The sequence below is a fragment of the Bombus affinis genome, chromosome 16, assembly GCF_024516045.1.
Source record: "Bombus affinis isolate iyBomAffi1 chromosome 16, iyBomAffi1.2, whole genome shotgun sequence".
NCBI lineage: Eukaryota > Metazoa > Arthropoda > Insecta > Hymenoptera > Apidae > Bombus > Bombus affinis.
In genome coordinates, this window is record NC_066359.1 from 2,235,229 (window position 1) to 2,249,360 (window position 14,132).

The 14,132-nt window shown below is 27.5% G+C and overlaps 3 protein-coding genes across 9 annotated transcripts; all 3 read right to left on the reverse strand.

The window, feature by feature from the left end:
* Positions 1-1,265: 1,265 nt before the first annotated feature.
* On the reverse strand, positions 1,266-6,566 carry LOC126925586 (eukaryotic initiation factor 4A-I). Of its 2 annotated transcripts, XR_007714012.1 has the most exons (8): positions 6,402-6,566; positions 5,322-5,439; positions 5,064-5,211; positions 4,880-4,989; positions 4,367-4,642; positions 3,793-4,244; positions 3,448-3,643; positions 1,266-2,283 (listed from the first exon to the last, which is right to left on the reverse strand). XR_007714012.1 is itself a non-coding variant. In XM_050741298.1 (7 exons), exons 1-7 carry the CDS (start codon positions 6,422-6,424, stop codon positions 3,499-3,501), a joined length of 1,272 nt encoding a protein of 423 aa, XP_050597255.1. In that variant the 5' UTR covers positions 6,425-6,566; the 3' UTR covers positions 2,517-3,498. The 2 variants fall into 2 exon arrangements, 1 of the variants encoding a protein (XP_050597255.1); XM_050741298.1 differs by lacking the exon at positions 1,266-2,283 and having other exon boundaries at positions 2,517-3,643.
* Positions 6,567-6,966: 400 nt separating this feature from the next.
* LOC126925583 (uncharacterized) lies at positions 6,967-10,065 on the reverse strand. 4 transcript variants are annotated; one of them, XM_050741280.1, is made up of 4 exons: positions 9,945-10,065; positions 9,098-9,282; positions 8,832-9,013; positions 6,967-8,760 (listed from the first exon to the last, which is right to left on the reverse strand). In XM_050741280.1, the coding sequence occupies exons 2-4, from the start codon at positions 9,269-9,271 to the stop codon at positions 7,545-7,547; spliced, it is 1,572 nt and encodes a 523-aa protein (XP_050597237.1). In that variant the 5' UTR covers positions 9,272-9,282; positions 9,945-10,065; the 3' UTR covers positions 6,967-7,544. The 4 variants fall into 4 exon arrangements, with proteins under 4 accessions (XP_050597237.1, XP_050597235.1, XP_050597236.1 ...); XM_050741278.1 differs by having other exon boundaries at positions 9,829-10,057; XM_050741279.1 differs by lacking the exon at positions 9,945-10,065 and adding an exon at positions 9,585-9,723.
* A 363-nt stretch (positions 10,066-10,428) lies between these two features.
* Positions 10,429-13,621, reverse strand: LOC126925588 (activating signal cointegrator 1 complex subunit 1). Of its 3 annotated transcripts, XR_007714014.1 has the most exons (8): positions 12,996-13,621; positions 12,809-12,918; positions 12,413-12,731; positions 12,158-12,321; positions 11,919-12,049; positions 11,123-11,408; positions 10,761-10,902; positions 10,429-10,671 (listed from the first exon to the last, which is right to left on the reverse strand). XR_007714014.1 is itself a non-coding variant. In XM_050741300.1 (7 exons), the coding sequence occupies exons 1-7, from the start codon at positions 13,208-13,210 to the stop codon at positions 11,395-11,397; spliced, it is 1,071 nt and encodes a 356-aa protein (XP_050597257.1). In that variant the 5' UTR covers positions 13,211-13,620; the 3' UTR covers positions 11,292-11,394. The 3 variants fall into 3 exon arrangements, 1 of the variants encoding a protein (XP_050597257.1); XR_007714013.1 differs by lacking the exons at positions 10,429-10,671; positions 10,761-10,902 and adding an exon at positions 11,515-11,863 and having other exon boundaries at positions 11,292-11,408; positions 12,996-13,619; XM_050741300.1 differs by lacking the exons at positions 10,429-10,671; positions 10,761-10,902 and adding an exon at positions 11,746-11,863 and having other exon boundaries at positions 11,292-11,408; positions 12,996-13,620.
* Positions 13,622-14,132: the final 511 nt, after the last annotated feature.

Consider the following 14,132-nt stretch of genomic DNA (forward strand, 5'->3'; position numbering starts at 1 on the left):
GTTGAAGAAATATTGAATAATTTGGATATATGTAACATTGTGAAGGTGGTTGTACAGTTAAGTATTTTTTGTTAGTGATCGCATTTATTATGCAACGTTAAATTATTCATTAAACTATTTAAAGATAAACAAAAGTATAATATAAAAAGTTCTCCATTATTAATCATATACATTTTTAATACATAGAATAAAAGTATATGATAATATCCTTCTTCCTCGCCATATTATTATTCCTGCAATATTTTTTATTTTCTCAGATATTGTACTATCAAGTACTTAATCTATTTAGTTTAAATTATTATGGAATTAAATTTGTTTAATTATATAAAAAAACCAAAATATAAATATTTACAAATATCTAAATATAAAAATTTGCCATAACGAGAAAAGATCAATAATATTTGAATGTCATTTAAGAAATGAAAAGCTTTATGTTTTTAATTTATAAGTTTTACTTAATGGTACTAAAGCCACAAAAATTTAAGTAGCTTATGACTGACCATTACTGATATTAAAAATATATAACAATTTAATTTTTTGTTATGGATGTACTCATACTTTTTTTAAATAAAAGATTTTTATTGCAATTAAACTAAAATTGAACGAATAAAGAAAGATAATGTACCTACTGATGTTATCAAATGTTCTTTAATAAATTAATCGTGTTTATGTATTTTTTAAATATTATTCCAATTCTCGTTATTATATTTGAAACATGATTACACATTTTACTAATACATTTGTTATTAGTATGTACATGGTTCAAAAAGTGTAAATAAAACTGTATTCACGTCCAGCGTTTTTCACCATAGTGGCAGCGACACATTCCGAATCATTTGCTATTTTTGATTTGAAGAATTTTTAGTTCAAGATCAGAATGTTTCTTAACGGAGAAGATTAGAATATACTACTCGAACTTTCTCGTTTTCGATTTTTTCAATATAAATAGCAAACATATAAACCCGATTAAAAATTCATAATTAACTCTTCCTTTTTTAAACAACTGTATATGTTTGACGGAGAAACTTCGTATTATTATCGAAATTCAATGCATCATTGGACATACCATATCTTAGTACACTTCCTCTTGAGAAATACAGCGACATTTCGATAATTTAATAAGTTAGTAATCAATAATCGTTTGGTTAGTTACTCATCGATATTTAAGGGTCACTTGGAATTGAAAGAAATCAGACTTTGAATGCTTAGTTTCTAAAAGCAAATTTCTAATATTGAAATTATTGAAGCAACAGGCTTGAGAACAATTCGGGCTTTCGATTCATTTTAATATTAACTTGTGCCAATACATTACAGTCGTATCGATTATTTGTTGTTACATACACATTATTATATATCGTTTGGATAAAGTAAATAATTACGTTGAAATGAAGGTGGATCTTAGGGCTCTTGGATTATTATGTTATATTGGGGATCTACGGTCATCGCAAACCCTTATTATGATCTTAACATGCTTAATAATCCACTTAATGTAAAATAAATATGAGTATTTTAAAATAAATATAGACAAGTAAAAATAGTGATGCGATGGCTGTATGTAAACGACATGCACATTTATTGTGTTGATTTTAAGAGTTCAATTTAACCATATTGTTTTTCTATAATGTATAAATACAATAGAACTCACAATAGTCTACCATTTGAAAAAATCATTTGTAATATTTACAGAATTGAATAATGAACAGTTTTCGGAAATTCGAGCAGTTTCAAAATACGTATACATACGGAAGAAAAGATACCTTGAATTGTTCTAATAATATTAAATGTCGAAATGAAGAATTGCATGAAATTACTCCAACTTTCGAAAACTATCGTCGACGTTACAAAATAAAACTGTGCTTGAATAATCGAATATTTATTCATAACACACTTTCTTCACGAAGATACAATATATATATATATTTATATACATATATATATATATATTTATATATAAAAGTTCTCACAATATACGAAACATTAAAATTTTATTCCCAACAAAGCACACAAATACACAACTAATGAATGAAAAGTATTTCAATATGCCTTTTTATTGAGAAGATATAAAATGATCGTGTAAAAATCTGACTTCTATAATTATTAAAAATAAATAATGCAAATGTATGTATAAATAATTCGACATTTATATTATGTTGTTTATATAATAACCTGCAAAGGGCAGGAAATTAGAGAGGTAATCGATTTACAAAACTTCTATATTGAATCACGAAATTTGGTCTTTATTTCCAAAAATATCTCCCTCATTTCTGGACCGCTCAAAATTGCCTGCAAATACAAATAAAAACTGTGAGAACTTTTTCGATAATGCGTACAGTTTCTTAGAACTTGTTCTCGATATGATCTGGTAATGAGATTTATTGTAACCGCAATGATTTACACGCGGTTTTCTTTCTTTTTTGTTTTAAAAATACCTTTTAGTTGGATTTTCCATTATAAAATGAAAATTCTTTTTAAAGTATTCGAGCATATAATAGTGAATGCAATAACAAAAACCACAATTAAAAGGTCAAACACTTTATTTCTTAATGAAGGTACGTACTTAGGATTTGGGACATACAAAAAATTCATATCATCTAAAATCTGAATGTACATCTCCTTCGACAACGCTTGTGATTAAAGTACCCCTTCCAATACCCAACTAAACCTCTGCTTAGACAAACACGTTGTAATCGCGGTGGTAAAAGTGTTGAAGAGGGACAACAGAACATAGAATAAATCATCCAATTGGAAATGTTGTATAAGAAAGAAGACGAAATAAAATGATTCAAAATAAAAGATTTGAAACTCATAATAGAATTTGGGCACGTTAGATAAGATTGTAGATGCATTTACGCAAAATGTAAGATATCTCTGTGACTTGAAAGAACAGAGAGGTAAAGGAACAACCGAAGTTGGCTGAATTGCCTCACTTCTCAGTTTCGTTTCTCCCTTTCTTCGCCTTACGCTAGTAGCAATCGCAATGCTTGTATCTTTATTGATGCGGTAATACTATTAATTCGTATTAGAAACTGCAGCAATCCCGATATTTATAGTAATAATAACAGGGGTACGAGAGATATTAAGAATAGAGAGTTATATAGTAGGAATAGCAGCGGGAGAAGTAGTAGTAATAAATATTGAACAAGAAGAGAGTAGCGCAAGAGTATATACCAGTAACAGTAATAATAGTTAAGAGCAATAGTGATAGGAATAGAAATATAGTAGTATCCGTAGTGATAATTGTAATAATTATAATATAATAGTACTAATTTTTGTCTAGCGTAACGAATAACTATTTCTGTAATCTACTGTTATAAAATGAAATTGAGATGAGAACGTTTGGAATATTTCGGTAGATCGCGTTTACATAAGCGATTATAGTTCACCAACTCACTCTATATATACTCACACACCATGAGAGATCAGCTGAGAGCTCCGTATGTCACTTACTTTTATTTTTTTTTTTTTTTAGTTATAATGAATTATAGCCAATAGTCAGATTTAGATTAAATCTGCGACATTCATTGGCATTTCTTCGATGCTAGTATTATAGAATTGTTCAATATCTTTCAATGTTCGTTTGTCGTCATCTGTTACCAAGTTAATTGCCACTCCCTTACGACCGAAACGACCACCTCGACCGATTCTGTAATACAGTTTCAGTGCATAACGTTTTCAGTTTTTATAAATTGTATGTTTTTTTAAATATAATTAAAATTAATGAAATTTAAAAAATAATTTAAAATCATTTATAGGAAAATAATATAATATATATAAACATATATAATAACTTACCTGTGAATGTAATTTTCGCGATTGGAAGGTAAATCATAATTGATGACAAGAGAAACCTGTTGAACATCAATACCACGTGCTAGAAGATCAGTTGTTATGAGGACACGAGATGATCCAGTTCTGAACTGCCTCATAATGAGATCTCGCTCTTTTTGTTCCATATCTCCATGCATAGCAGAGACTGTGAAGTCGCGGGTGCGCATACTCTCCGTTAACCAATCTACTTTACGCCGCGTGTTACAAAAGATAACTGCCTGGGTGATACTCAATGTATCATATAAGTCACAAAGAGTCTCAAACTTCCATTCTTCACGTTCAACGTAGATGAAGAACTGTTTAATACCCTCTAATGTAAGTTCTTCCTTTTTAACCAGAATACGAATTGGATTTCGCATGAAGCATGTAGACACATCTAATACATCTGTCGGCATAGTAGCAGATAGTAATATAACCTGAAAGACAAAAATTTTAATACATTAGTTCATTTTTCATGATGTTTTTTAAATAGTTAAATAATTTACTAAAGAGTAAATTTTATCAGTAATATAAAAAATACAATCGGATTTTTATATACCTGTACTTCATGAGGTAATAATTTAAATACATCATGAATCTGATCCTTGAAACCACGAGAGAGCATTTCATCAGCTTCATCTAATACGAACAGTTTGATGCTACTGGCCCGTAATGCCCGTCGACTAATCATATCATAAACTCTACCAGGTGTACCAACTACTATGTGAACACCTTGTTCTAATTTTCGCATATCTTCACGTACATTGGTACCTCCAATGCATGCATGACATTCTGCATGCATAAAATCTCCCAAAGCAATAACAACTTTCTGGATCTAAAAAAAGAACAAAAAGATTTTTTTTAGTTCACGTAAAGATAAGAAAACCTGTTTGTCTTAGATTTATAAGATAGATTATTAGATTTATATCTTATTATTCTGGTTCACAACACTAGATTATCTTCGATTTTCAAAATTTACTTTAATTTAGAATATCTTTTCAGCCATATTTATTTAAAATGTACTTTGTTCGGTTACTAATATGCTAACATTTAGAGTTTTTTTGTAACTTACTTGTTGAGCAAGTTCACGAGTTGGGGCTAGAATCAATGCTTGACATTCCTTGATATTGGTATCAATTTGTTGTAAAATAGAAATTGAAAATGTAGCAGTTTTACCAGTTCCTGTTGAACATTCCACAAATTAGAAACGAAATTCTGTTATTTCTATATCAAAGCATATATTATGATTTTGTTACCTGATTGTGCCTGCGCAATCACATCGTGTCCTCTTATACATGGCAGAATGGCACGTTGTTGAATTGCAGATGGTTTTTCAAAGCCATAAGCATAAATACCACGTAGTAATTCTTCTTTTAGGTTCATTTCATCAAAGTTGTCAACGACCTAGTTTATATACAAAGCACAAAATTATTATAACAATCAATCCTTTTAAGAGGATATCCTATTAAACTCAAAATTCAAGAATAGGTAGTCTATTGTAATCGTTAACTTACAACATCCCAGTTGGATTCGATGATCCCATCGGGCTCCATGCCAGGGGGGCCATCGTATGTCTGTTGATCACTTTCACTAGGACCATTTTTGGAATCTCCTGCCCATTGATCATCGTTTCTGAAATACAAATGACACATAAGAATAAAAATTTGATTTTTATTTTAAATATATAACTGTATAATTTACAGTAGAATATATCTAAAAATTTATTTCATTTATAGCATTCAATTTTTTAGTTCTAATCAGTGGTACCAGGAATGAATAAACTGTTCCAGTAACTTGCATTATATGTTTACTCCAAAATCAAATGTATAAATAATGTTGAATCCCAGCGACCTTGAACCGTAAAAATCCGACATTATAGTATTTCAGTTTCGCGACGAATGTTAAAAGGTATTTTATCTCAATAAAATAGGAATTCTTCGTTAAAAAGTGTCTGATTTCCTATAAATGTATCAACAATGCCTTTAGATAATCCTGCAGATATGATAATGAATTTATCGATGACTTGATAGATGCGTTGACAGTGACTCACGCGAAAGCATGCCCCAGCAAGACGAGTCTCGATTGTATGAGACATAATGCCTACAATTTTATGTAGCATTGTTGAACATTATTCGATTCGCACCATTTTTACTAGCCTTACCAAAGAAAATCCATTTTTTATTACGTAATTTTAAATGCAAAGTAAAACGTGTTTGCAAGTACGAGTAGAGAGCATGCAGTTCCTATAATAAAGTTTCTCAAATATATTTTTCTGAGAGTTTGGCGACCTACCGTATGGATACCCATTATGACTTCTAATCACAACAATTATAGAGGTTATAAAAATGAAGAAGTACGAGGGATTAACGTTAATTTTGTGAACAATGTGACAAAAATGAATGCACGCCATGTTGTCAGTCTCGTGTCCCATGCATTCGCTGATTGCGGCACTATTTTTTAAGGATATATCGTGAAGTGTTGACGTCCAACCGCGTGTCGCGCCAGATTTACAGAGGCACAACGTAAACAAGAAATTAGTGAAATATAAGAAAGCACGCATATTTCTCAATTACGCATGAAAAAACTGAACTTACCTTCGCTCAGACGTATGCGACATGTTCCACTCACGGTAGGTCGACGGAAAGGACGAGTTCCTATTGCGTCACAAGGAATATTCTTATGAGCACCGCACAATGGCGCTGCGAGCGGTCTTCAAATTTTCAATCGACTTTTCTCGTGATTCGACACGTAAAATTCTACGCGAAACAATTCGAACGTTTCGGGATATTAATTTTTAAAAGTGGATAACAGCTTTTTATTCAATTCCTTCGTTTTTATCGTACGCGATTTTCCAAATGTCTATTGCGCATAAAGGAAGTACGTCAATTGCCCACAATTCTCTGCGACCTTTTAGTGGGGTATTTGCGGCAAATGTAACTACATACATTGATAGCATTTCATATTCTTAATCTTTTTTAAATAAACAGTCTATAGCGATATATTTGTATATTTTCGTATTTGAAATAACGTTTATATACTATATATTTCAGTTTAAGGAATAGATTTAATGAATAGATTGAAGAAGTAAAGAGATATGAACCGGAAGTCATTCTAAGTTAAAAGGTAGTTATTTAAGGTATTTTAATGAAATTATGGATATACAAATTACAATTTATTTTCTGCATTCACCAATAAAGGTATTGAAATTTTATAATAGACATATATACTTTTGAATATAATAATCAACAAAATAAATCTAACAATATAAAGATTATAGTAATCGTAATTATAGGCGAAAATACTTTATAATACATTCAATACTATTTCATGTGACTTTTAATTTCGCAAATCGTCGCACTACCTTATTTGCTTTATATGTTTAGAAATATTAATGGCTAGCATGGAATGTTTAATATAGAATATAAGCTACTCATACATCATAATAGCACATACTTTATACAATTCTTTCTATAAAAAGATATATATACATATACATATATAAGTATAGATATATTATATATACGTATATATGTACATATATGTACAATCAGGATATATTAATATGTAAATATATATTTACAGATATTTATATATTTTTAAACACATATACTGATGAAAATATTTTTGTATTCCACCCATTCAAGAATTTTTATCAATAAAATAATATCTCTCAGTAATAATACGCGATTCGACCAAAATTCAACATTTGTGTTGATAAAAAAAAATTGTAAAATGTATTACATGAAAGCACAAGTAAGAACAAAGAATAATACTGCAACAGGAAAGATTATATACACTTCCATTCGTGGATGACAAATTGATAAAAGCAGATTAACATCATCTATTTCATATTCAAGACCATCTTTAGTTGGTATTTCAACAATTACTCTATCAGAAGATAGCATATTAATTGAAAAGGAACATTTTGTTTGATTTATACAAGAATTTGTTATATTCTCATAATGAAAAATGGGTTTATAAATATCAAATAATGCATATATGTCATTCGATACGATATCATTATCACTATAAAAGATATAATAATAGTAACCATCTTCTATGACGTTGTGCACAGCTTGCATATGTTTGCCATTCAGTAAATAAGTGACATCAGTGCATTTTTCAGAAGGTGCAAATTCTTGAGCCATTAAAATTGATCCCCCGTAACATTTAAATAACTCATTTTCAAAACTGGATATAGAAGAATCCTCATTAGTATCTGTTACATTTCCTGCATTTCCACCATGTTGAACACCTTGATCAAATAAAAGTGTTGGGTTAACAATCCCTTGATTTCTTTTGATCCTTTTTTTTGATTCTTTTTTATCTTGCACATTCATTTCGTTATTGATATCACCTTTTCCATTATTTTCTAAATTCAAGCTTCTTTGTAACCTTTTTAAAAATAAACTATATTTATTATATATATCTCTTTTAAAATAAGAATTAATTTTAAGACTTTTTTGTGCTTTTTTTCTTTCCTGCAATGTAATATTTTTTCTTGTTTCTTTTATTTGCTTTTTATATTTCCTCTTCCTAGCATGTCTTAATCTTCTGGTAGTATGTATAGTTTCTTTTTCCAGAGACCTTATAATATGTTGAATATCTTTATTCTGTAATAATTCTTTTGCCTCTTCTTCATAATTTTCCATATTAGACATAAAACTGTTTAAATAAGGATAGTGTGCCCCAATATTTTGATCAGTATTGTTCAATGTATGATCCCATAACAATTTATCTTCAATGTCATTTAATGTTTTATTGTAATTGTTCTGTATAATAGTATTATTAGAATTAATTTGTTCTGCATTTGATTTAAATGTTACTTTAACTTGTTCTTTTGCTTCTGGTAAAAATATACCCTCTGCAATTTGTGTATTGTGATGCTCTAACATTCCACATGTTCGCAAATTTCGTTCTCCCTTAACAACAAGTATAGAAGCACCTTCAAATCTATGCAAATAATTATTATATGCAATTATATATTAATTAAAAAATATGATAATATTCTAACATTGCATTACCTTGAGCACACAGAAAGTGCCACGCTTGATCCTTCCAAGAGATAAAATCCCCAGTACTCCAATGTATCATCTGGTAAAACCATACTTTTTTTAAGACGTATATGTTTTCTGTATGAAGTTATTTCTGGTTTGTGCGACATTTGAAATGCATTAAATGTTCTATTCATTTGTAAAGTATGTGCCTATATATCATTATTAATAATAATTTGTATTTGATTTTATATATAATTCATATACATATATAATCAAAATTAAAGTGTATTTACAGAGCAAAATATTGTAGAAATACCATCTGTAATTTCCAAGATATCAGAATCCATTACAGCATATGCTACATTGGCATAGAAATTATGACGTAAATATAATGGTGTCACAAGAAGTAGAATTGGTAAAATGGTTGTTAATGTACAGAAAACTAATATTCTCTTGATTCCGTGCATTTTTTATAAACCTGAAGAATCAGATAATTTAATGTCAATATCTAACTATTAATTAATATGTATTATATCATATATAACATAATACATGTATATATATTGTATCATAGTAGAGGTGGTACATGTGTATTTTATCCTGCACATTTAAAAATATTAAATGATTAAGCAACAAATTATTCAATTTATTGTAGATGATTCTTTATTGTTATGAAAATTTCAATAATTCGTTGCACTAGTACTAAAATAATTTATATTATTGCAAATTGATATTATCAATTGTTTATCTTTAATAATAATTACAACAATTAGTGATTACCGATATTAAAAATTGTAAAAATAATTTGAATATCTAACAAACATATCGTAGGATAAAATTATGTGATGTCCAATTCCAAATAATTAAATTTTCAGCTTAAAAAAAATTTAGTGACATATTGTTATATGTTTAAAATATTTCTATACCAGATATATTTAATATTTCTATATCGAATTAATATTAGTAATTATAAATTAATTTTTTTACAAATACGTGTTTGTTAATATTTCGTATTAAATATTACATGCAAGAGGGAAGAGGTTAGAGTTTTTTTTACGGTGATAAAAGTCGAAAACTTAAGTTTCATTATGTGTATATAATTTGATAAAAAACATCATATGGTTCTGATTCGTCTATTACTATTTTGACGTATGACACTCTTTTGGTACTCATTACGCATGCGTCTTCGATCCGATCGTGACATTTATCACGTTACAAAAGTTAAAAAAAAGCAAAACGTATATTAAAGCGATAAAATAACATTAGGTAAAATAAGAAAAATTACAATATTGAAAAAATACTTTATTTTGAATTTATATAAAATTATCATATATGAAGATCTCCTTGTTTAAAAAGTATAGAGAACAATAACGCTCTGGATCTTCAAAGTTTAAAAAACGCAAACGCGTTATATCTTTATAATTTTATAATTTCTTTAAAAGTTACTTGAGAAAATCTTAATATAATAAAAAATAAATATATACTACATACCAATTTACATACAATACAAATTTTTGTTTGTGAATTGTTTGAAGACAAGAATTGTATTAACTTTAATTATAATAATATTTTTTGTGACAAAGAATCTGTGTAAAACATTTTATATCAATCTCTTATATCAATCAAAGTGAATATTGAATTTATATTTGGCTACTTGTACACATATTGAACTCATTTTGTATCTTGTGAGCCATTAATAACTTGTGATAGTTAATAGAAGTAGAGCATTCATTAAGCAGTCGAATATGTACAATATTAAATTGCTGAAGTAAAGTAGATAAAAAGAGATTAAAGTGTCACGAATTCAGTATAAGGACTATTTTCTAATTAAATATTCTAATTTAATAAATCTTTCTTCTATGCAGAACTGCAAGAAAATAAGAATAAATAGAGATTAAAAAAAGAGTTAAAGACTTACATTAAAATACTTGACATAAAAACCTGAATTCATGTTACCTAGATTTTCTTTCATATATATTCGCTAAAAAATGACTTAAAACATATCTTTTTTAGTCCAATGGAAGCTTTATGTTTAATTGTTATCGTGGATTATTATCAGCCTGTGTGATACAGGACATGTTAATAAACACTTTTTATACTGTAACATATAAGACAGTTATCATAGCAATATATACATATAAAATAAACGAGGAAATATAAATTACCATTGTCCAGCAATATTAACAAAACTGACACATATAATAAAATATTTAACTACATAAAGAAAATACCAATAATTTTTATTCATATGTTGTTTTGAAATTATTACTGGCATACTCTAGCAAACAGACAATTATGAAAATAGTTTGCACACTTACTATAAATTCATTTATTCTTTTGCTTGTAATTCGAAAAATTTATTTTCTTGAATACACAGGACCCTTTTTCATATTTTGACATGTATAAAACACCAAAAATATTGTCCAATCTTTTGAAAATATTTTTTGCATTTAAAGATTAAAGTTTGTAGGTACTTAATCCAGGATATTTACATTATGAAATTATGTAGAATTTTAATCCAGAATATTTACATTGATATGCAAATACATCTAAAGAATAACTTATATAGGAAAATCGAATTTTCAAATTGTTACACAGGTTCATCTGTAAACATGAATGCAACTCATCAAGTTTTAATGATCAATTACAATTATTACTTATTATAAATGCTTGTACTAGTATCATGGATATATTTAATATTATTATTTACCTTATGAAATACTTTAGTAAAATAAAAGCTATATAATAACAGAAATATATAAAATTTCATTTAAAACAGGACAATAACTTTAAAAAACATGCTAATATATTTTTAGAAAATATCTTATCTTTAAACCAAGTATTTCCTATACGAATTATTTATATCCAATTGCCATCTTATAATTTTGGTATTTTAAAAAATAATTGGATATATAAATTCATATACAATTCATTTATAAACCTTCAAGTAGATTAATTTTTGCAGTTGCTAGATAGTATCCATTACTACCAATTGTATGAAGTTGCGATATGTGAATTTGTTTTAATATGGTTTCGCCAAAGGTTGTATTTTCATGAGCCTAAAAAATTTTAGTTTCTTAGTTGCAACTAGTATATTACAACTTAAATAATTACCTTCAATATTTCTCTTGCATCAAATGTTATAATATTTTTACTATTCCTTTCTTCCTCATTTATTTGAAAAGTTGTATTCATAAGAGTTAAATGCAGTTTGTTTGACTGACGTTTACTTTTGATTATTAAACCTAAGCAATGTATTTTACTATCAGTATGCTTCTTGTTGTATAAGCTATTAATGTCTTTAACATATGCACTTATATTCTACTATTAAAAAATATTATTTGCTGTCTTACCTATCTTGACATAATAGTCTACAATTTCATCTACTATCTTTTGCAAAACCTCAGTTTTATTAACTATCTTTGCATATATAACTTTTGCTTCACTAGGATCATCCTGCATTATATCAATTCCTTGTAAGTGTATAGGAATTTGTCCATATTTTTCAATAGCAGGTCTGTAATTTGTTATAAAAAAATGATATGAAATAAACTTTAGCAAATTTGCAACAACAGAAGATACTTTTTATATCATATTATTTTCTTTACCTTACAATATGCTCGTTACAATAATTTAAAGCTTCTATAGCTTTATTTCTTTCTGTTTCATCAAGTAATGTCATTAAACCAATAGTAAGATGTAATTTACTTGGTGTTTGGAAAATTGTTTCATCCACACCTCTGGATTTCTTTCCTGAATTTGTCAGGACTTCATTTTTAAACATATTGAACTTCATTATTATATGACCTTCATTTAAAGGTATTGATAAAAAGTGTGTAAATTCTAATTTCTTCCTAGTTGCTTCCATTAATAAATTTATTCTCCGACGTGCAGTTATTATTCTTTTATGATCAGAACCAATTATTACTGTTAAAATACAGATACATAATTATATTATGAAAATAAAGTTTTATATTTTAATCAAAAATTTAAAATGTAATTACCAATATCTCCATCCTGGCCTAATTTTGGAATTTGTATTAACGTTCCAGTTTCACTTTCTAATCTTTTACGTACTGCATGTTTAGCTCCAATAATATATGGAAAAAATGCTCTAAAATATTGTGGCAATCATTAATCATTGTTACATGTTGAATTTATTACATAACGTATTTTACAAAATTTGTATACTTTGGTGCACGAAATGTATGTTTAAATCTTGTTGATCCATATGGTACAATTTCTATATCTGTATCGTAATATTCATCCTCAGAATCTTTGTCATCCAAATTGTAATTATTGTCTTCGAAGTAAGGAACGTCGCGAGCATCCGTCCGTTCAATATTTTCTAATACTCTATAACATCGGCCATCTACCCAAATTAATTCGGGTTTCAGAATATCCATTGTTCGAAAAATATTTTATTCTCACGTCAACCGTAAAAGACCACTTTCTTCTTTATTGATAATAATATCTTATCTTAAGGTAAAAAGTAAGATTTTTTACCGTAAAAATCGTTCTATATCATAAATATTATATATATGTGACGTGACGAATTCTCAATCTACAGCGGAATCGCATTTTTATGTTGTCAATGTGCGTCAAATTTTTCTATCGCGCGTTCATTTTTGACATATTGAAATATGTTAAATTTTAAAAAGATATGTGATTGACATAATCTAAGATGTGTAAGCTATGTTTTATAGAATAAAATCATTTACGAATTTTATTTAATTTATACGTAATATAAAATTACATGTACTTGAGACATCGTTATATCAGTTTCTTGATGTACAGTACTCACTAGCGCCTCTAGTGACCAAAAGTGTTGTCGATCTTGATTTCAGAATAATGTTTGATTAAATAATTAAAAATTTAATTACTTAGAATAAAATAATAAATGCATTTTGTTAACAAGATTATGTACAGTGACATACTACTTTAGAGATTTCTTCAACTTTTAATATTTATGTATTGATGTAAAAAAATTTGTAGGTATGTATAAATATCTACACCGTAATAATATGTACATATATACATAATACAATATTCATATGTATATTACAAATTATAAGTCCGTTTTACGTTAATTTTTAAATATAATTTTTTGACAGCAAAAATATAATCTCTACACAAATATTTTCTTATAAAAAATAAGTTAATTTTTTGGAGTATTTGAAAACAATACTTCTGAGAAACAATTTCAATAAGTTGTAGTCTATTAATAATAAATAATTTCTTTTATTCAAACATTTTTTTCGTTGAAACTTGCATATATTGCTTTCATCTAAAAAACTATAATACATAAAGTTTTAAATAGATAGAAAA

Bases quoted from the DNA above. Each gene is read 5' to 3' on its own strand.
- LOC126925586 (XM_050741298.1), bottom strand. From the start codon at position 6,424: ATGTCGCATACGTCTGAGCGAAG. The intron at 5,212-5,321 runs GTAAGTTAACGA...TATATAAACTAG, and splicing joins TCGAATCCAACTGGGATGTT to GTCGTTGACAACTTTGATGA. The intron at 4,245-4,366 runs GTATATAAAAAT...TTTGTCTTTCAG, and splicing joins TATTACCTCATGAAGTACAG to GTTATATTACTATCTGCTAC.
- LOC126925583 (XM_050741280.1), bottom strand. From the start codon at position 9,271: ATGCACGGAATCAAGAGAATATTAGTTTTCTGTACATTAACAACCATT. The intron at 9,014-9,097 runs GTAAATACACTT...AATGATATATAG, and splicing joins TTTCTACAATATTTTGCTCT to GCACATACTTTACAAATGAA. The intron at 8,761-8,831 runs GTAATGCAATGT...TTATTTGCATAG, and splicing joins GCACTTTCTGTGTGCTCAAG to ATTTGAAGGTGCTTCTATAC.
- LOC126925588 (XM_050741300.1), bottom strand. From the start codon at position 13,210: ATGGATATTCTGAAACCCGAATTAATTTGGGTAGATGGCCGATGTTAT. The intron at 12,732-12,808 runs GTAATTACATTT...GTATTTTAACAG, and splicing joins AGGCCAGGATGGAGATATTG to TAATAATTGGTTCTGATCAT. The intron at 11,864-11,918 runs GTAATTATTTAA...AAAATTTTTTAG, and splicing joins ATGCAAGAGAAATATTGAAG to GCTCATGAAAATACAACCTT.